General features: G+C 38.3%; 1 protein-coding gene across 5 annotated transcripts in view; it reads left to right on the plus strand.

Moving 5' to 3' along the window:
* LOC136339897 (monocarboxylate transporter 2-like) overlaps nt 1-23,085 on the plus strand; it is an 86,903-nt gene that overhangs the window by 47,107 nt on the left and 16,711 nt on the right. For 3 of the 5 annotated variants that reach the window (XM_066283483.1, XM_066283481.1, XM_066283479.1), the window contains one exon: nt 8,724-8,955. In XM_066283483.1, coding sequence (XP_066139580.1) covers nt 8,727-8,955 — 229 coding nt within the window. In that variant the 5' untranslated portion in view covers nt 8,724-8,726. Of the gene's footprint in view, nt 1-4,718; nt 4,919-8,707; nt 8,956-23,085 lie in introns of all 5 variants that reach the window. The other 2 variants (XM_066283480.1, XM_066283482.1) reach the window with 2 other exon arrangements.

A 23,085-nucleotide genomic window follows, 5' to 3' on the forward strand; every position in this document is an offset into this window, starting at 1 on the left:
CCCGTTGAATCACTCTACTTCCGTGTACATTACTCTGCTGTTGTGGTTGAGACATTAAATGTGTCTACCTCTGCAGGAAATGATGGAAATGGGCTACTTTTTGTTATGCTAAGGCGTTATTGGGACGTCGAATTTATTAGTAAGAATGCTGCAATTTCCCCAAAACTATCATATGGAACTCAATTATTCTGAGTCTTATAAAACTATGCCGTGCGATATCATATTTTTAAAATTTAAAAGCAATATTAAATTGGATAAAAAACACCATCTTTTGATGTTTGTTTTTTTTTTTTAATTGAAATATGGGTCGAGTTAAACCTCAAATTAAAGGTCTTTTAAAACTGCATTCAATGGTGTATTGCGATTCAAAGTCTATTGATTCGTTCTCGCGAAAAATAGGTATAAATTCAGTCAAAAATGCAACAGAAAATCGTTTAAATAGTTCATAAACAATGAAAAAACTTGTTGGTTGATAGGAAATAAATTTGTTTTCGATTTTGTGTCCACAGTCTCTGGTTAAAGAAAATTAAAATTTACAAAAAACAAACGTCAAAAAGAGTATTTGTTTTCTATTTAATGCTGCTTTTGAATTAAAAAAAAATTAGTTCCGCACGGTATAGTTATATAATAAATAAACAATAATAATTTGTTAAGGGGTGGGGGGTGGGGGGGGGGGGGTACAATTGAGGTCCGAACGATACAACAAATCAGAGGATTGCAGGCGCGTTGCAGCTTCTTTAAAACAATTACCCAGGAATCGTACTCTTTAGTTAATTCGATAAAGTGAATTGTTTGTAGATTTAAATCAGGGAGATTGGAAAGGCCTTCCTTAGTTGGATTGGGGGAGTCGCGCTAAGTGGAAGAATATAATCCGTCTTAATCGACATTTTTTGAATTGTTTCATGTTAAAACACTAACGCAACATAAAGCAATGAATGCGATACTGAAATTGTAGATTTTTAAAACAATAAAAACAGACGATATTATCGAGTTTTATTCGGCCTTTTGAATATTGTTCATTGCCTTTTGGACTTTCATAATAACTCATAATAGAATGTGCAGCTACAGATGAAATTTAAATTGCAAACTACGATAAAGTTAATATTTCTGTTTATTTGGCCATTTTAATTTCAATTCAACTCTACATGCCTCGGTTATATTCAATAAAATTTAGATACAGTTAAATCAATTATTCGACTGATTTCTGCACTAAAAATTTAATTTAAAAAGCGAGGGTAACGCCTTTTTCGAAATATTCAAGTAATTTCTGTCGTCGACAGCACTTGCAATGCGTTTTCAAATCGGCTTTCATATGCTCTTAATTTAGCCAAAATATTTCCAAGAAAAATCCATTTTTGAGCCATATTAAGCCAACTGCTGTAATATTTATGAGAGAGGAGTTGGCATAGATAGGTTTCTTCCTTCCGTGTACCATAATTTCTTATTTGCGTTTATAAATTATTTACTTATGTAGTACGTTAACACGTTTAACTTTCCTTCGAGATAATAGGGGGCCTCTAATTTACCCCGTGGGTTGAGTCGCGCAAATGGTATTTTTAGAGCTTTATCGGCGCAAGATTAAAGGGATATTGTTGAGCCAAAATACGAAAAAAACTAGTAGAAACATATGCCTCGAATCGCTTCAAATCCAAAATTTCGAATTTTGAAGTTTAAAAAAAAGTTCTTCATTGTGTTTTTTAATTCTTACCTCACGTATATATAATCAACGTTTCGAATTCTGTGAGGCCATCTACACGACAATCAGATGGTGGTTGTTAATTCCACGTAAAAGACAGTGTTTCAAGACCATATGTACAGACCTCAATATATTATTCTACATTTAATTCTAAACATAAAAGTTCCTATAAACATATATCCGGAAAGGCTTCGTTTAGTATGTACAGGGCGATGAATGCTAATTTTAAAAATGATCTTTTTTAAGTATTTCAAAAACGGTTGTTGGTATTTTAATGAAATTTGGCAAAGAAGAGCTCGTCATTAAATGACATTTTTTGCAATGAAAGTAAATAAAATCTGTAAGCAGTGACCGTTAGAAATGCCGCACCAGCATGTCAGCATAATCGCCGTGAGTGACCAGTGTTGGCTTTTTTAGAACTTGCATTGAAAGACAAATTTACACGACAAAATACATGTGACAACTCGATAATCCTGCAGCTCTATATTTATTGAAAACGATACACTTTACGATAATTGTTGAAGGCACCGTTGTTTTTAGTAAATTGGGTGGGGATTGAACAGAATCAGGAAATCCTGTTAAAAAAAAACAGTGTTATCGCATTTATTTGTCTATTTAATTATAACAATTGGTGTTGCGCATGCCACTGCTTATAGGTTTTATTTACTTTAATTGCAAAAGATGTCTTTCAATAACAAATTATTTTCTGCCAGTTTTAAATACTAAAAAAAAAATTACTTTTATCGCCCTATATATCCTAAATGAAGTCTTTCCAAACATATATTTATGGGGACTTTTTTGTTTAGAATTAAATGTAAAATAACATATTGAAGCTTGTACATCTCCTCCTGAAACACCTGTACAGTGAAGTATGCAAATCGGATGGTGAAAAGCTTTTCCGACGGCAGCAATTAAAAGTTGAACTGCCCTCGGATAATTACAGGAACTGCAAACGACCATACACGTTTTTCTATTACTAGTTATAAAAATATCATTATTGGGCCTGATGAATGATAGCAAAGCAGGTCTTTCCACTTAGTCCGTAAAATCGAGTAAACAACAGGCTAATGATGACACGTATACGGCTCGTTATTTACTTAGCGTGCTCATCGGCCACGATATCTCGTATCTCGTCCGCATAAAAGCTACTGCTGATTCCTATTTGACCCCAAATCAACGAGTTCCTTAATAATAGCTGATTCTCGAATATTAACTCGTTAGTTAAAACTTCAGGCATTAAGTGCTAAGGTCGGTCAAAGTTCTGATAATGATTCCTTCAAATCTGTTCGGATTAGTCAAACATTTTGATCTATATTCAAGAAGGAAACTAACGGGGTCCAAAATATGTCGGACGTTAGAACCACTTTGAATTAGTCAAAATGCTGAAATTGATCCTGGCCGGTTCTCGTAATTTTTTGAAAAATTTTCCTCAAAGGCGAGTTCGGATTAAATTTGAAAATCGATCCTTTTAGGTTCGGTTAAAGTTAAGTTGGTTCAAAATACCACGGACGTGAGCCAATTTGGGGCCAGTTTTGGGTTGAAGGGTAAAACCTCGTAATCCGATAAATTTTTCTTGAATTTCGTTACTAACTCTTTCGTAACGTACTTCGGAAATGTTTATCGAGGAAACAACAAAAATTTGCCGTTTCTCGCAAAATAGAAGTTTTGTATTCAGCTGTAGAAGCTCAATCGCATTATTTTTAACGGCAAAGTTTACGCTTTTCCACACACGAGTTTCGTTTTACTATTGGAAAAATTCAAAAAAGTTATTGTCTTATGAGGTTTCGCACGTGAACCACCCAAAAGCTCCTTGAAGCAGCCCGGAGATTTATTTTTTCGACTTCAAGCACCACGTGCGTAATACGAGGATCGCCCCAGAAGTGCCGGACCTGATATGTAGGTGACCATTTTTGTGTTAAAAATGAGCCTATGTTACAAAGACCCATTCACTGCAGTGTTCAAGTTCCGCAGCCATAAAACCGACCTTTTGCCTCGATTCAGAACCACGGATAAAACACGGGTCCATCATTTCACACCTGAGACGAAAGAGAAGTCAAAACAATGATCGCAAAGGGGAGAATCGGCTCCAAAGTAGGCGAAAACCGTTCAATTTGCAGGAAAGGTGATGGCGTCAGGTTTTGGGGATGCCACATTGATTGACTATCTCCTTGAGGGAAAAACAATAAACGGATAATATTATACAAATTTATTGCAGCATTTTTTTGTAGCGTTTCGGCAAAAATTTTAGGAAAAAGCGATCGAATTTGTGGAAGAAGAATGTTTTGTTTCATCAAGACAACGGACCACCCCACATTTCCGTCATCGCGATGACCCCTATCAATCAGCTTGGTTTCGAACTTACCTCCCACCCGCCCTACTGGCCAGATTTGGCCCCCTCAGATTATTTTTCTTTAAACGTTAGGTAGGGCACTTCTGGGACTATTCTCGTACATCGCCCTCGCATTTGCATAATTTTGCAATATTCAAATTTTAATCGAGAACACTCGCAAAAGTCACGAGTCACACTTTCTGATTTTCCATATATCCCCATGCACTCTTTGGCTCTAAATTTAATAACTCACTTTTTAGCCCGCCTATCCCTGTTGAACAACCGAACACGAAACAGTGAAATATCGCTTTTGGTTTAGTCGCCATTTTTTTACGTAAATATTGCATTCACTAATTGGAAAGTAAATATTTATTCATCTCTGTTCAGTTGGAAATGGACAGCATGACATATTTTTAACCCAACGGCAATATTTAAACCTTCGCGGTTGCACTGTTTAGCTTTATTTATTTTCACGAGGGTAAACTTCCATGGTGGATAAAATAGTACGAAATAACCTCAGCTTTTAGGGGGATTCATACGTGGAACAGATTTAAAAAATAGCCCGGAAAATTCTAGTCAAGTTCGTGAACTTCTAGATAACCAAATGTAGATTGAGTGTTGTGTAACGAAAGCGAAAAAGAAAGAATGCAGAAGCGAAGCTTCGATTCATTTAGTTTTTACTCCACATTCCAGACGCACCTAAGGCGGAAATTGAATTGAAAGCCACAACCACATGTAATTGCTCGAAGTGCAGGAACAGTTTCTTACTCGTAGGAAACTACAAGTAAAATAATATTACTTTAATGGACTTAATGGAGGGGAAGTTTCTCTGTTCAGCTGTAAACTCAACAATAGGCTTTTCAGTTTTCAACGGGAGTTTTTAAGAATTTGAAGTGAGTGATTCAGCTGTGCAGACGTATGAAATAAGGCACTGACTTCGAATAATATAGGAGTAAACTTTTAAGCAGGGAAGGTGAGGCCAGGAAAGTTTTAAAACAATCACCTATAAAGTCCCCATTGTGTCCAATAAAATATGGATTTCCTGGTTCTATGTGGGACGTTCAATTCCCGATTCCCATTGAAAGCACTTGTACCCAATCTAATTTGGATTGATAGCAGCTTAAGGGAAAATAGATCAAAGAGCCGGCGACTTTATCTAAGAGATAATTTCCGTGAAAAGTGCCTTTTTAAAAATCGTCGTCCTTTCGGCGAAGTTATGTGGGTCTTTTCATCGTTTAATGCCAATTTATCAAACCCTGGATAACTACCGAGAAGATCATTTTCATAGAAATCATGAAGTCGGAGCAAAGCATTTCTCTATCTTACTCTCTACCTACTATTTTACTCTGTACTTACTACCTTATTACTGTACCTTACTAACTCACTTACCCCTAGTGCCGAAAAATCTGTCAACTATATCTCCAGGATAGTTTCCTTCAAACACGAGCAAATGAAGACGTCCACGAGTTTTTTGGTTTCCATGGAAACTGTTTTCCAGGCATATATGTCAATACTTTTACTTAAAAATTAAGCTATAACTAATTGCAGTCAACTTCGGTCACGTTAGAAGTATCACAAATCCGATCCAGAGGCCTGCCAGACTTGGGCACACCTGACTGGGTTGGCAAAACTCGTTAGAAATCTCACATGGGGCTCTTTATTGTATCCCCCACTCCTTCAAATTTATTCCTCAAAGCTGCTAACAAAACACACGCCCATTTAGGCCCATTTTTCATGTAAAATTATTCCTGAAAATTCTCTGCAAAAAAATCATTTAACTTGAGTTCTGACTTCAAGCTTTCCATGTCCTGGATCTCAAATCAAATGCCTTAAACTAAATGGTAATTCGACTGTTTGGGCACTCTAGGAAATGCGGGTTGAATTCTCCCAAATCCATTCGATATTTAAAAACCCCATTTCAGGATTTTTTTGCAAGATATGAGAAAGTACTATTCAGAATCTAATAGGAGTTCCTGAAAAAGAAGCAGAAAAGGCAGGCTAATTAATTAGACGATTATTATCGGATATAAGCGCAGAAGGAAATTGAAAGAGATATGTTTCACATAGCTGCTAATTAACAAATCTAATTTGAACGTTTGCGTGATTTCCTCGCAAAATTTTCTATTGTTTTACTGTTTTACTGCTCCCTTTTGTAAAGCATTTAGCTATATGTTTTCAGGCTTCCAACATTGCCTATGTCCAGGGCCTACAAGTTATCAGAAAGCCTTAAGTTTCCGATACTACTCGAACAAATCCTGATCCTAAATGCCATATTAATTCAGATCGAGATATGAATGTTCTCATGCAAAAGGTCTTTGTAAACAACCTCTACTATCTTGATAAATAGGGAGCTACTGAAGGTCTTGCTAGGACAAAATTGAGCCTTTAAGCCTAATCCACCTAAGAGGAAAACAGTAAAGGGAGAATTTATTTATGGACCTAATGGCAACCTGAGGATTTTGCTGAAAACCTCGTCGAGTCAAAACTTAAAAATTGTTGCTTTTGGCCAAGTTCGATTTGAAAGGTCTCATACAAAAATTAGAAGACTACGGAGCTCAGGGAAGAAAAATCTACAACTCCAGAATAAGAACAGATGGGCATGTGGAATTTGACGCGTCTGACATAGCAGACTTAAGACGCTTTACCTAAAAATTTTAAATTTTCACTTTTTTTCATTTGAAATTTGTCCAAAATGATCATCTGTAAAAGGGATAGAAGGTTCATAGAAGAAAATTTACAACTTCAGAATAACGACAGATAATCATGTGCCATTCGATGTGTCTGACACAGCAGGCTTAAAATCTATTAAAAAATTCAAAATTTTTACTTCGCTTAATTTTTTTTCAAAATTTTCCTCAAAAAATGGCAACGCCGATGAGCCAATAGAAACAATCTACCAGTTTTTACTTCTGCCAGATCATCTTGCCCCAATTTTTTTTTCATTAGTATTTGTTTTATAAACATTACTTTTTATCAATTTTTGCAAGAAATTCTTTGAAGCTGGATTACAAAAACAGTAGTTAATGGAGCATTTATTAATGACCGCCAGCTTCAATAGCTCCCTACTCCGACATCTCCCTGGTAATGACACATCTTATTGGCATGCCCAACAAAGAAAGAATTAATGGTCCTATTGGTAATAACCGGCTGAGCTGAATAGACCACCGAAATAATAATTTTATCATAGATATGCTTTACATAGTCCCGGAACATTAATCACCGGTCAGCGTGGGAGAGAATCTATTTCATTTTTTTTTGTGTCATCAAAGCCTTAATATGGGATTTCCGCAATAAGCAAAAAGTTTGTAGGATTAAGCCCTCCATATGAATAAAAATGAAGCCGAGGGAATAAAAATTATTAACGTAGTAATATATTCGCCATGGAAAGCTTTTGAGCGGCGAATAAAGCGAACTGGAGAGTTTAATGGAATAAAAAGTTTCCGGGTGGTTGTTCAATGCGCATTTCCAAGAGTTTTTACTGCATCATGCGGAGAAATCCTGATTAACTATCCTAGGAATTGTGTCTGTTTGCATATACAGAGAAAATTATTTGGTTAGATGATTAGAGATTTTTTTCTCATTTGTTTGAGTGATTTTAGCGGTTTGGGAGGTCCAAAATATGACGTTAAAACACAGGCAAGTAATTAATAATAATAATTAAAAGCCTCCAGGCAAATGCATCAAAGAGACTTGATATCGAGGATACTTATCTCGAAATAATTAACATTGAACCATAATTAAATGGGTTCGGACGGGGAACTACCTAAAAAATGGTCGGACGAGAGCGACTTTCGGGGAAAATTATATGTTTAGAAGGCTTGTGGAATATGATTACTTTGAGAAAAACCTAAATCACGGCTGGAACTTACGATACAAAGGGAAACATATCATCATGGAGGTATTCTAGGAAGCGATGGTACTATGCAAGATAATAAAAAAAATTCTAATAGGCTCATGGTCAAAAATGCACCATTTTCGATATGCAGGACGACAGTTTCTCATTTTTTCTCATATTTTACGTTCTCACGTATACCTTGAGTTGAATTTTTTGAATTTTCGCACACCTATTTTCGTTGAGAGTCTCTACAACTAAATATCAAAATCGTCTGCCACAATATACAGGGTGTCATTTTTAATACATAGTGCGTTTTCGGCCGTGGACTTATTAGCATCATGTTGTAGAGTACTATCGCCCCCTGCACATGGACGTATGGCTAGATTCATTCATGGGCTAAAACAGGCGACTCGTGCCCCAATTTTAGTCACACCGTCTTATTCAATAAGTCACCTTTCGTAATTTTGAAAGGCTCACAACTTTAAGGGATGAACCTGCTGGCATTCAAAAGTTGTGATTTTTTCAAAACCCGCCATTTCGATTTTGAGCGTTGAGTTAATAACACCTTCAATGAGTCACCTGGCAGTCTTCTAAAATAATCAAATACCGAGAGTACCTGACTTGTATACAACTACTGATGACGAAAAACTCAACTTCGCGATCCAAAGGACACCACACTAACCTGAACTAATCTGAAAACAGTGAGTTACTTGAACGCATGGATTTTTCTATAATGCTAGAAAGCTTCGTTTTCAGTTCTGACGCCCTCATTTCCTCACAACCTACCCTCTATGAGACTGCGCATTTTTCACAATTTCCACTCTCAAGAGTGCTAATAACGAGTCAGTTTTCTTTTTCTGCAGGCGATGCCCTCAAAAATGAGCGGCAGCGGCAGCCAATGCCACATGGTCGAGCAACCCAGCTGGTCAAGTCCTTCGGCCAGCCCTTCGCCGCCCCCGCCGCCGCTGCCGCCGCCCGTGGCCGCTCGTTGGGCTCGCACCGAACAAGCCAGCGGCGACTCGTGTCCCCATTGCAGGGGGAGACTGGCCTCGTTCCCGACTAGAACTACTTCATTGAGCAGTTATAGCTGTAAAGGTAAGTTTTCGAAATCACGGAGATCTCTGCAGCTCCACAGACCAGCGAGGACTGCAGATGTTTTAAAGCAGACGAGTCTGTAAGGTCACTCGAGAGTTATGCGATCTAATGTATATCATAAATTTTTTGCGAATTTAAAGAGATTCTAGACATGTTTCCTGTGACGCGTTCTGCCTCTAAACGTAAATTTATAGGACACTTTCGTCTGCCGAGGGGTACGCAAATTCGAGCAAATATTAAACTTTCAAGTTCCGCTAAACTAAATTTTCTATACGAAAACAAGGCAAATATTTCTCTCCATTGAATAATATCTCCAATAGTTTGATGTTCTGATTCGTTTCAAAAAAGAAGAGAAAACTTCAATTTTGAGCAGAGGTTAAACTCTTAATCTGCAACTTAAACCTTTTCAATCCGTTTTAAGAAAACTTGAGAAGGGGCAGCTGAGCTTTGAACTTCCCAAAGTTTCACCGCACGGAGAGTTGATGCGAACTAATTGAAGATTTCAAAGTGCTGAAAGATTAGCTTAAAGGGTTGGGATTTTTGATGGATTTCGAATAAAGTTTCTTTATACTTTCTACAATTTAGTTGGGATCGTCGTTCGAGTCGATTGCACAAACTCGACAGCGCTTTACAACTTTTCACAGCGCATCTACTGCAAACAGATTCATTAGTAAAAAGCCACAAAGCGGCTTTTTCTTCTGGATGCAAAGCCAAAGAATTTCGACATTCTTTTTGTATTCTTTTATTTTCCGGGCTCAATCTGCTTTCACACAAGGAATCAGACGAAGGGCTTCCGGCGAAAAAATTTACTTACACAGGCCTCGCGAAATCCAAGGGATAAAACTTCCCTTTGTGTTTTAATTCGGGAAGTTTTGACTTTTCGAGACATATTTTTCCTTGCTCCCGAAAGCTTAGAAATCCCATTTGAAAGCGAATGTTCTCGGCCTTACCTTTACAATAGTTTCCAGTATATGAGCTTTGGCACTTCAATAATACTAAACATGCTTGGAAGGGATAACACATTAACTTCCATTTTCCATTCACAATAAGACCAACGCTTCCGGGGAAAAGATTTACTTTGCACACATCGGAGGAATCCATGATATACATTCTTGTATCGATTCACTATACCTAAGATGTTGTCTTGGAGACAGTGGCTTGTATGGTTTTTTTCCATTTGGAAGTTTTTAAAACGTTGAACATTTTCAGTTCTGAAACTTTCGAGTGTGACACGAAAACTGTGTTTCTTTCATCTGCTGCGGAGTGATTGGCAAATAAAAGGCATGGAAGGGGGGAGATATTGACGGAGAAATCCTCTCGAGAGAAAGATCAATCTCCTGGCTTATTTAAACCCGCATAAGAAACCAAAGAAGTGAAAAAATAATAATTTTCAGTGATGGACTTTTATTTAGTTCCATTAAAATCCCTAAAATTGATATCTTTCACGGCTATAGAAATCGGCGAGATGATTAATTTGATGTATTTCCTCTAATGCCCATATCGCGAATCATTCTTCTGGGCCGCGTAAATCTCTCAAACAAAGAGAACAGTTTTTAAAAGCAATTCTATTGCGCACAAGCGACGCTTACAAGTCTAGCGCACGTCTACGGCCCCTTAAAACTAGATCTAAATAATTCAAATAACTACGATCATACATGCTTCGTCGGCTTATAACACTAGGAATGCCTGAACTTATGAGCCCTTAACTTATACCAACTAGAACGGTCACATTAGCGTTGCGCAACAATGACATGTACTGCCATATCTCTCCAACGTTTTTGATAGTCACATTAGCGCCGACCGGCACCGACATGTCTGTCGAACGTTTTCGACATTTACATTAGCGCCGACCGGCACCGACATATCTGTCGAACGTTTTCGACATTTACATTAGCGCCGACCGGCACGAACACGTCGGTCTAACATTCCGGTCATAACCAACCAATGGTTAAAAGCAACTAATTTTGCGTTTTGCGGCTGCATTTGGCCAGTTAAATCCGGCGTTGCGGCTTTCGCTAGTGACTCCAAAGCCTCGATATCGAAAAATTTTCTTTACTTCTTGATCTCCCACCATTATAACGTGTGGCACTTATTATGAACTTAACGTAATCGGGACGTACGAGTGAAATTTTACCGTAAAATTGCAGAACACTTGTTAAACTGGGTTTATCCACTCACCCCTTTTCATCCTTAATCAATTGGAAGACCACGAGGAAAAAGAGTTTCCGTCAAGATCCGTCTTTGTCTGTATCAGAACTGGCGCAATATTCACCATGTTTCACCACCAAATCGACCGTGCAAATCGCCCGGAGGCGCCACTGCAGAAATCGGTCAAATACGGATGCACTCTGACTACAGCTAATGCTAAAAGGATGTCAACTCATTAAGCACTATTAACACTTTACATTTTAGAAAGTTTCCATTAGATTAAGAGAGGTTGGCCGTCCTCCCCCTCCCCTCCGTCACCGTTCCTTGGTATAGTTACTATAACGTGTTCAGTACGACTTTTACGCTTATTCCACGAAGAAACCGATGGGTGGAACAGGCTTTGGAAAGTACTGGCGAGTAGGGTAAGAATACTTAATCGACTCGCACGGTATTTTTTCTATTACTTGCGTGTCCATGTTCTCCGTCTGCTTCCCTTAATGCTCTCAGCTAATCCTATATATAGCATTTGTAAAAAGTATTGCAACACCTTATATGAATTTCATAAATCCGATATTTTAAGAAAATTGTTAAACACGTACAATTTTATTTAAAAAAAGGGCATTTAATGCATTACTTTTCGATTTTTTAATTTTTATCCCTATCCAGCTGCCCCTATTAACCTCTCATTTTCAAATGGAAAGGTACCCATTGCTGAATGTCAAATGAAGAGTAATTCAATAGGGATTACAACGGTGTACTCAGGACTAAAATTCGATCTACAATTTTCTTTAAAAAAAGGAACAAAGCCCGTATTTTACACAAATTTAAAGTTCGACGTGAAAAATTTACGATGAGATATAGAAATTCCAAAAAAGTATAAACAACTTTGTAGATGCAAAATATTTTGGTTTTCATAGAATTCATTGGTAGTTGAATTCAATTATTGGGCATCTACCATAGATAGAATATCAAGAAAATGGATCTTTTGCATGTGATACAAAGAATTGAAATTTAAATCTTTTTGGGGCATGGAGATCGCAAAAGAATTTATGAAGGAGTGCGTCGTGTGTTTACTAAGAATCGTCCAGACCGACCCAGATTACTCACCCCGTAACTTTTTTTCTGGGGTCACTTAAAGGGGCCGGCTTGCAAAAATGAACTACGGAATTCAGATGATTTACGTCTTACACTTCAAACAGAGTTAGAATTACTAACAGAAGCAACACTGAATAATTGCATAAAAGAGTTCGAGGAACGTCTGAGTTATTGCTATATTGTTGTCGGAGAACAATTTGAGCATTTATTGTAAGAATTTTGCTTGATGTAAAAATTTCTAAATGAGTTACAGCTGTGGATAAAGGTATGGAATATTTCAAATCCATCATAGTTTTATATCAAAATAGTTGATTATTAAAAAATGAAATATATATACACAAACTCAAGTATATATTTTACAATAATATAAACAAAAACCACTAATTTCATTTCTACAAACATAAAAAAAAATTAAAGCAATAAATTGTGCTGGACAAAAGAATTAAATATTTCGTAAACTCCATTATAATCAATACAAAACTTTAAAAAAACTAATATTTTGTGGCATATCCTTTCGAGTCCATAGCGGCCTGACATCGACGGTGCACAGAATCGATTGAATTTTCACAAATGGAAATAGGAATCTTCACCCATTCTTCCTGCAGGACTTTCCACAACTCATCCCGATTGGACACATTCGGGTCTCGGATTTTTCGTTTTAAGTGTTTTCAGGGATGCAGAATCCGGTTGAGATCCGGCGACTGAGACGGCCACTTTAACACGGGGGTTTTATTATCATTTAGCTAACTTTTTACAAATCGGGATGAATGTTTAGGGTCGTTGTCCAGATTGACACGCCAAAGTGAAGGCCTATCTTTTTCATCAGGAAACGGCAGCACATGGTCCTCAAAGATAATCTTGCATTGAAACCGATCCATGATTCTCTCAATTTTGACCAATGGCCCAACGCCAGATCGAGAAAAACATCCCCCATACCATTGTGCTGCCACCACCATGTTTCACTGTTGGTTCTTGATACTTGGGATCAAACCTAGTCCTCAGAGGTCCACGAACATAACTTTTCCCCATCACAATTAAAAATATTAACTTTAGTTTCACCAGTGAAGAGAACGGTCCTCCACTTTGAAGGTGACTAAGACAAATGTCCCCGAACATATTCAGTTCTGGCTCTTCTGTTCTTAGGAATTAACGGCTTTTTCGCCGCATTCCTTCCTACTAATCCCATTTCGCCCGAACCGACGACGTACAGTGCAATCGCTCATATTGATGTCACTATTGCTAGTGATTTCTTGGTTTATAATCATCCTGGAGGACTTGCCGGGATCTGCAGATGATATTTTCTTAATCCGTCGATCGGTGGCGGCATCCGTTTTTTCCTGGACGTCCAGGTTTTAGAGAATCTTTTCATTCCTCATAAGTGTCAGATTTTCAAAAAATTTTACAGGCTGATTTTTAACGTTTCCGCAATGTATTTTTAGTTGTAGCCATCACGTGACTTTTGGACTATTGAATTTCGAAAATCTTCCGAAAAATACTTTTCCTTTGGCACGTTTCGTGTAAAATGCACCACGCGATCGGACTGAGTAGCCGATAATGCCCCCGTGAACAACGACACTACGTAATATTTCCATACTTTTGTCCAACAAAAACACTGTTTTTAACAATAACTTTTTTAAAAACAACATTCCTAAGCCAAATATTGCACGGTGAATTTGGAAACTTACCTTTACCTTACTACCTTACGTAGTGTACCTTAAACTTCGGAGACGAAAACAAAAATGATCGCCACGTAAGTGTTGTTTCAAAATATATTCCATACTCTTGTCTCCAACTGTACTTCATTTCGTGTCTGATAATTTAATTTTTTTAAGAAAACTGTAGATCAAATTTTAGTTCTGAGCATACCGTTGTGTCCCTTATTGAATTACCCTTCATTTGATATGCCGCACTAGGAACCTTTCTATTTGAACACAAAGAGTTAGTAGGGGTAGCTGGGTGGGGATGAAAAGTGCGAACATCGCGAAGTGATGCACCAAACGTCGTTTTTGCACAAAATCACACTCGTTCAAGCAGTTTTTTAAATGTCCGATTTATGTAAGCTGCAAACGTGTTGCAATACATTTTATAATGTATGTTCGTTCATCGGAAACCATTATTATATTAGGTCGTGTAGTATGAAATGAGTAGATTCTCGAAATGCCACATTCAACTGCGAATAACTTCACTCTAAATCTATATTTGGACTTGACTTTTTTATGTGGAAAAGGCACATTCTTCCTCTTTCGATCAAAGTTTAAAGTGTTAAAAACTAATGAAAACTTTTATTTTTATAAAAAATTTTCTGCAGCCATGCAAAATAGTGAAATGCGTGTGTTGATGAAATATGAGTTCCACCGTGGAACCACAACAGCTCAGACGGCTCGCAATATTAATGATGTGTTTGGTACTGAAGTCACTTCACAGCAAACAGTATCTCGTTGGTTCATGAAATTTCGTTCTGGCAATTTTGACCTAACAAATGAACCCCGTGGACGACCTGAAACTCAAGTGGATAACGATCATCTGAAAGCCGTGGTGGAAGCGAATCCACGTCAAAGTGCGTTCGAATTTTCGTTAATATTCAGTGTAACCAAAAAAACAATGTTGACTCATTTGGCTGAAATTGGTGAGGTGAAGAAGCTGGACAAGTGGGTACCGCACGAGTTGAGCGACATACAGAAAGAACGACGTCTCGAAGCTTGTGCTTCTTTGTTGTGCCGGTATAATACTTGTGATGAGAAATGGATCCTATATGACAATACCAGACGTTCATCGCAGTGGTCGGATCAAGATGAACCACCAAAACATTGTGCGAAAACAAATCTTCATCGAAAGAAGCTTATGGTGTCCGTTCGGTGGTCCAACGCAGGTGTCATCCATCACACCTTCATGAAACCTGGTGAATCGATTACGGCTGATGTCTACTGCCGACAACTGACCGAAATGATGAGGCAACTGACGGTTAAGCAGCCAATCGAAGCGCACCGCTATTGTTGCACGACAACGCTCGGCCACACACCGCACAAGTCACCTTGGCCAAGCTACAGGAGTTGGAATTGGAAACTCTTCGTCATCCACCGTATTCACCCGACTTAGCACCCACTGATTACCACTTCTTTCAAAATTTGGATAACTTTTTGGTAGGGAAAACATTCAACTCCGACGAGGCTGTCAAAGCTGCCTTCCACGAGTTTATCGACTCCCGGCCTGTAGGCTTTTACAGCAGGGGAATCAGTGAACTTCCCGTTAAATGGCAGAAGTGTATTGATAATGGCGGTGCATATTTCGATTGACAATAAAGACATTTCATATGAAAAAAAAATGACTAAAGTTTCAATTCAATTCTACTCATTTCATACTACACGACCTAATATTTTATTCAATTTTCTGCACTAAAATCTATCATGAAGCCAACAATAGCATCTTAAGAAGCCTACATGGCCCCGCCCCCAGCATCCGTTCCAACTAGGAAAATTCCCAAGCCATAACTCACTTTCAGCTATAGTAATCCTCTTGTGTTTCTAGGTGACAGCGTTTCACGGGCTGTCTTAAAATCCCCGAAAAACTGCTCGAAAAAACTGAAAGAGCGCTTGTAGGCTGTTAGAATTGGGCTCAAAAGAAAACAAGGGAAAATTGAGACTTTGAGAGATTAAGCTGCGATATACGAGACAGGGATAATCGATAAGCGAGCGACATAGTGTCGCTAATGGTTGTCAATATTTACCGGAGATTATGGGACATACTGAAGTTAAGGGTCAATTTTGAGGGTGATGGATCGTACGACATCTTGCGGTTACACGGTACAAACTAAATTACAAGCGAAAATGTTGTACTTCTTTGGGGCTTCATTATCACCCGCTGATTTTATCGATGCTATCGGGGGAGGCTTCCCAAAGAGTTGTAATACATAGATACATGATAAATCGGGCATGGGAGAGCCGGGCAAGAAACATGGAAAACGTGGCAAAAACTATCTTGTCGATAGGCGGGATATCGGTAAGATTAATGGCCGGTTTTTACGGGTTACCACTTTGCGCAATTTTTTGGTATTAGAAGGGTGCCTGCTCGCAATGGCAGGGGGTGTAATTTATTTATACGCGTATCACGAAATTATGCGCAGCACCAGCCTAGAAAAAACGTCTCGTTATCAGCATGTTCTACTTTAAATTTACTCGGCACAAAGACAAACCATATCTCAGCAAAGTTATTCGATTAAAGCAAATTGTCTCTTCCTGAGAAACAAAATCTCCGAATTAGAACGGAATTATGCTCTATCCCCCCCCGAAGACAGGGTGCTATTTGTACTAACGAGGGAATTTATCAGATGCACCAGGCAGAAATATAAGAAACTGTTTTCATCTTGGAGGTGACACGGCAGATAATAGATTCCATTGTGATTCGTATGCGTACCTAAGCGATGATTCTTTGTTATCAAACAGTCTGGAGTGCTCTGGTGTCTGTTCGAGTTTCCAGTCATTTTAATGAGATGTTATTAATTAATTTTCCGTAAGCAGCTGTTCAAAGCCGACCGAGTCAAGGCCGTTAATTACTACGTTGTGTACTTCAAAGGGATCAGACTACGGATATAGAGCTTCCGTTAACGTGGTTCTTGAGATTGATGTGCAGGAAAAACGTTGTGGATAAACTTCCAGAAATTTCCGTTTTGAAAGTTGGAGTGGTGGCAAGAGACTTTACCTGCGTCCAGGACGGCGTAGGGGTTGATTAAGCGTCCCTTTCTACGTTTTCTAGGATTGTAAACACTTCCCCAGTATTGATCGGTAATTTACTGGACAAATTTGGGGACGAGCAATACGGTACTTTTCCTCGCCTGCTTTTACGTACAGAGTGGCGCATCGAAAACGAAACAGGGGCACTTTCATGTACGTGAAAATTTATTTTCGAAAAATGCTGGGAGACGTAAATTTTACATTCAAGGGGGACGCATTACGAACGTATAGTCGCTTCATTCGCACCGACTCTGTAGCCGGGGCGAGTCGAACCCCCGAAATTTTAAAAGGAACATTGGGCCGAGTCGTACCTTGCTTGAAAAGTCTTTCGATTGTCGTCGTAACGCTCCCCAATTCGCTTTTAACTTTGATTCAGGAGTTTTCGAGAAATTTGATCAAAGACGTGTCACCTGACGCTAATTAGTAATGAGAAATTGGCACCAATTCAGGTAAAAATAACATAAAGCGGGCACTTTCGACGCCTTTTTATTCTGATGAAAAGATAATGCGCCGTTTTCATGTTTTGAATATTTTTACAAAAAAAAAAGAGAAAAAGAGACTTGTTTGGCACGCACCAGATAAACGCGTCTCAGTCACGTGCATAATTCCGTTTACGTTTTGCATATCGAAAATTATCCATTCGATTGCAGAGAGAGTAGAAAAAATTCAATTATTTTTCGAAAATCACCAGTGTGCCAACGAGACCGCACAACTGTTCGACCAGAATCGTGAAGATAATCAAGTGCAACGGAAGTACGTTTTGGAATTAGTTCATAAATTTCGCCAGACCGGCCCTGTGGCTAATAAAAAAATAAATAGTGGGAACCCTCCCAGGAATGATGAAATCGATGTCGTAGTTTGAGGACGGGTTCATCTGGATCCTACATTCAGTACCCGTCAATTATATACTGTAACTGAAGTCAGTCGACCCACCATTGAAAGAATATTACAGACTCATCATTTTCATTCGTATAAGATCCACTTTTTGCAAGAATCGAACGAGGATGATTGTGACCGCTATTTGCAATTTTGCGAACTCACAAGTGAACGAGCAATTGGAAATAATAATTATCTATTTAATATCCGCTTTTCCGATTAATGTTCGTTTATTCTGGACGATACGGTCCATAACTGTCGATATTGATGTAATGAAATACCCACAATTTTTCATGAGGTGCATACCCAGTATCCACAAAAATTAAATGTTTGGGCCAGCATCTTCGATGATCACATCTTGTTGATCCTTTTTTTTCTCACTCGAAAATCTCACTGGTAACGTGTATTTAGAGTTATTACAAGATGCTATTGTCCCAGCATTAACAGAATTACGTGAAAACAGTGAAAGTCACATTGAGAACCAGTTGATATTTCAGAAGGATGGTGCCCGACTCCCCACTATGCATTACGCATCCGAAGGTATTTTAATAAGCGGTTTCCAGGTCGTTGCAGTGGAAGGAGAGGCGGTACTGAGTGGCCCCCACGATCGCCAGATTAGTCACCTTGGGATTCTTTTCTATGGGGCCGCTTGAAAAGAAAAATCTATACAACTCAATCGAATTCTTTAGAAGCCCGTCCCCAAAGAATGATAAATGAATATCGTCAAATTTATCCGCAAACGCTTTAAACTGTGCGACAGTGATTTGAGCAAAATTGGTATTAGTGTTTAGGAACTGGTGGTCACCAGTTCGAACTAATTAATTAACTAATTAATACATAAGTAAACATTGGATGTGTGCTTTTTGGAAATTGTCTTGCATTCACACATAAATAATCTATCAGTCGTTAAATAATTCGGTGCCTCAAATTAATTTCTTTTGAAGGTGGGTTCGACTCTTTAAAGCGGTTGAAATTATCACAATTGTGTTGAAAAATCAATCAAAAGTACCTGTTTTATGTTATTTGTACCTCAGTTGTTGCCAATTTCACATTATGAATTTATATCAGATGATAGCACCTTTTGATCAAATTTCTCGAAAACTGCTGGGTCAAAGTTAGACAAATTGGCGATCATTATAATGAGAAACGAAAGAATTTTCGGACAAAGTACTACTCGACCGTACTTTCCATTTAAGGTTTTACGAGGTTAATCCAACCCGGCTAGGAAATTGATGTGAAAGGAACGAGTGCACGTTCATAATTCGTCCAGCTCGAGTATAAAGTTTACGCGTCCGAGTATTTTTCAAAAAAATTAATTTTCAAATACCTAAAATTGCCTCTGTTTCGTTTTCGATACACCACCCTATACCTAATACGTAAAGAAAAAAGTTTGGAAATTATTACATTATTTCTCAACATAATCTCCTTTGAGATTGACACACTTTTCTCAGCGATATTCTATCACTTCTAACCCAGTTTATAGCAAGAACTTTCGAATATTTCAAAATAGGCATCAGCTTCGGACTCAACTTCTTTATTACTGACAAATCTCTTTCCACCGAGCCGTTTTTTTTTTTTTTTGATTTGGAAATAGAAAATAATCTGAGAGGGCTAAATCCGGCGAATGGGGGGGATGAGGAAAAAGTTGGAAAACGAGCTGATTGATTTTGGCCATCGCGATGACGGAAGTGTGGACTGTCTTGAGGAGACAACGCTTTCTTTTTCGCCAAATGCGGTCGCTTTTTCTAAATTTCTTCGCTCAAAGGCTGCAATAATTTTATATAATATTAAGACCTTTTACATGAAAGTATTGAATCGTGTGCCGATGACCAATTTTTTCACATTTACAAAATCTGTAAAGACGTTCACTGAAATCAGCTCTAAAAAAATACAAATTAACGTGGCACCCTCACGATTTTAGACATAGGCTTTTTAACATTAGGTCTTTGTAATATGAGCAAATTTTCCACAAAAAAAAAACCGTCATCTGTATGTTAAGTCAGATACTTCTGAGACTATCCTCGTAAGAACAGTTAAGTCCTAAACACACATATAACTTCACAAAGGCTCAAGTTATCCGAAAACCGATAGAAGTTACTATAGGAGAGAGAGCAGGAATCAATCTTGTAATTTATAGGAGAAACTGCATTTCGTAATATATGCAAATTTTCTTATGAGCGCCCCGAAAGCGCTGCAGCGCTTATCGCAGCTGTTCCCTGAGTGCTCTCAAGTTGTATTTTGCTGTAATCCTAACTTAAAGCGATTAATTTTTCATATGATCACACTAAGAGCTGCTAATCAAATCAAATTATCAAAGGAAAAGAACAAACAATTTTAATGATCGGACCAAAGCGCGTGAAAAGTGTCCAAGCTGGCCAGTGAAATTCGAGACGGCTTGAGGACATCGTGCTAAAAATAGAGAGTTCTGTTCGCATTATCTCGAAAATGATTCGAGAATGGGAACAGCTGCGAAAAATATAAAAGTTCCTAAAATATAGGTTGAATTCAGATTTCGGAATTGCAGTTAGTTGCGGCTTTGGAGGGGAGGTCGGGCAACGGCCTAGGGTGGCACACCAGGAGGTGCGGTGCGCCCAAAGGGGTTGAAGGTTATACAAGGGGACTGACCCCTGTCAAAATTGAGACAAATTATTACTTTTACATGTAAGTTCTTACCGTGCAGGATAATCGCCTTGTTGCTACTTCCCCGATTTCGTCTAAATGAAGCAGTGAGGGGGGTGCCTGAAAATAAGTTTTTAATCAAGCACAACTATAGGCTGAAAAACGTAAATTTCTGACACTCTGTATATTCCCATTTTCTCTCAACCGTTCACTCAGCACTTAGTCAATTTTCTTACTCTTTCCACCTTTATAATTTTGGTTTCATTATTACTTTAAATTGAGCCATTAAATTTACATCTTTTGCAATCACCGTCGTAACCACTGAAAACCTTATAAAAACATTACGACAATCACCTCAGCTATTAAATGCTTTCTTCACTCGTCGGCGGACAATGTTAACATGATAAGCTTTGGCTGAGCTCAAAAATGACTTTTAAATGATGATTGACGAATTCGTAACTGCTGGGCCTGAAGCATAATGACCGAAGTGGTACCACATACCCGTTTTCAGTGCAGCAATATGAGTGATGTAGATATGCGGTAGCCGTTGTAGTCGAGCTACAAATTTTCGATTTTGTTAAGAGGTAGACGCAAAAGATTTTTTTGTTCGGAAAATAGTTGGTATTTTAGCAGGATTTTGAGTGAGATTGATCAATGTTCAGCAGGCTATCGGCAAGGTGTTACCCAGCACCCCTCCTGTTTGTTTCTCATTAAGGTTGATTAGCGATCCAAAATAATATCAAAGGAAAAATGCCAATCATGGACCGACGAGATCACGGACATCCAATATCGAAAAATGAAGAATAATGAACCGGAACGAAAGGATCGGGCAATTTTATTTCGTTACGTTCGTCCATAAAAATATATAACTTTCGACTGGATCTTCCGAACAACGGCTTTTAAAAAGCCATGAAGCCCTCGCCATTTCGCTAATTTACTGCCCCTGATCCCATTGCGTGATCCCTTTTATATTTTATCATGTTAAAACCAATATACAGGATGCTTGGAGAAGTTGGTACAAAAGTTAAGGAGGTGAAAGTATAGGCAAAAATAGTAAAAATAATTCCTATAAACGTTGGTAAATTGGAATTTTTAAAAATTAAGAGTAGTTAGAGAACTACCCTTATTTATACTCGATTTTGATGAAACTTATCGTGGTTAAATACTCTTATAATATGGTTTTTACCTAAAATTTCCATTCTATTATCTTAATGAGGAAAAAAATTAGTTAAAAAAGTACCCAAATGAGAGCACCGTTGCTGAGATATGGCTTTGTGAAGGCCACATCTCAGTAACGGTGCTCCATCGAGCCAATGATCATAAGAACTGTTTTTGCTATTTTTGATTCTACTGTCACATCCTTAAGTTTTGTACCAACTTCTCTAAATACCCTGTAGATAGAAAACCTACTACTAGGTGGCCCTACGGGTCACTGCAGCAAACTACCCGGATATAGCTCACCGACGCATCACAGAACCTTTAACCGAGCACTTTTACAAAATTATCTTCCCGGCTCAGTCTTCTCCCAAAATAAGTAGTAAATTACAAGATACCGGATTTTCCAAGTAGTGGTGCGTCCAGGGGTGAGCGTGGCGGCTACGGGAGGTGGAAGTCCGCCACTGCCTTAGGGCGGCCTTTACCTTCCCCGAGTAAAGAAGCAGCTAAGAATTTTCCTCCCTGAGAGTGATGGCTTTTCAAAACTGTTGTTACAATTTCAATTAACTCGCCTCAAACGATGCGAGGGCAAAGTTTATGAACAAATGGCGCCCAAAAATGGCGCAAACAAGGTAATGACGTCCTGAAATTAAAATTCGCACCCCTTGTCCGCGTCGGGGCACTAAATTTAAAGGAAACCTGTTATTTATTAAAATCGGTGGCGGGGTTAATGGCGCTCTTTGCAAACCCTGCAAAGTCTTAATTTTGCTTGGTTTTTATTGGAGAAGAGATAAAAAGTCGAATTCGGAATTATTGTTTTTGTGTCCGATGGGCGACCGCATTTAAATTCGTACTCTCCCTAAAGGGAATTCATTTAAATATTAATTAAATCAGGCCTAATTGATTAAAATATAATTAAAAAGTTTTATGCAGCAACGAGCTTGTTTAGTTCATTAGCCGATCCGAACCTATGAAAATTTGTTAATGAATTTACAGTGAGGGTTTTTATGCCCTCATTGTGTGTGTCCCTTTAGAAGGCGAACCGTGCTCTTTTATAGCAGAAATAATCCTGCACAAAAAGAGACCAATTTCGTTCCACACAAGCGGACGTCTGTATCGAGTTTAGGGCTTGCTTCCGGTTTGAGATTTTCTCTGCGGATAAGGGGGAGACTGGATATTACAAGGCCAATCCATCAAATGCTGTTTGAAAAGCAATGAAAAAAAATAGCTAATTGCGATTTGTGCTGAGCCCGAAAAACCGACCGTGTGGGGGATATAATCTATTCATTACGGACCTCTTGAAAGCGCTCCATAATGGGCCATTGGTCAGACCGCCATTCAACCCAAATGGCAGCCATTCTGAGAGAATTAAAGAGGATGTAATTCTAATTTTACCAATTTTCTTCTTTAAATACTCGGAAATACAGGAAAGACGACATGAGGACGAACAAATTTCGAAGATTACAATTTTGCTAAAAATGACAATAATAATAAAAAAATATTGATTAAT

The sequence above is a fragment of the Euwallacea fornicatus genome, chromosome 7 (genome assembly GCF_040115645.1).
Source record: "Euwallacea fornicatus isolate EFF26 chromosome 7, ASM4011564v1, whole genome shotgun sequence".
Lineage (NCBI taxonomy): Eukaryota > Metazoa > Arthropoda > Insecta > Coleoptera > Curculionidae > Euwallacea > Euwallacea fornicatus.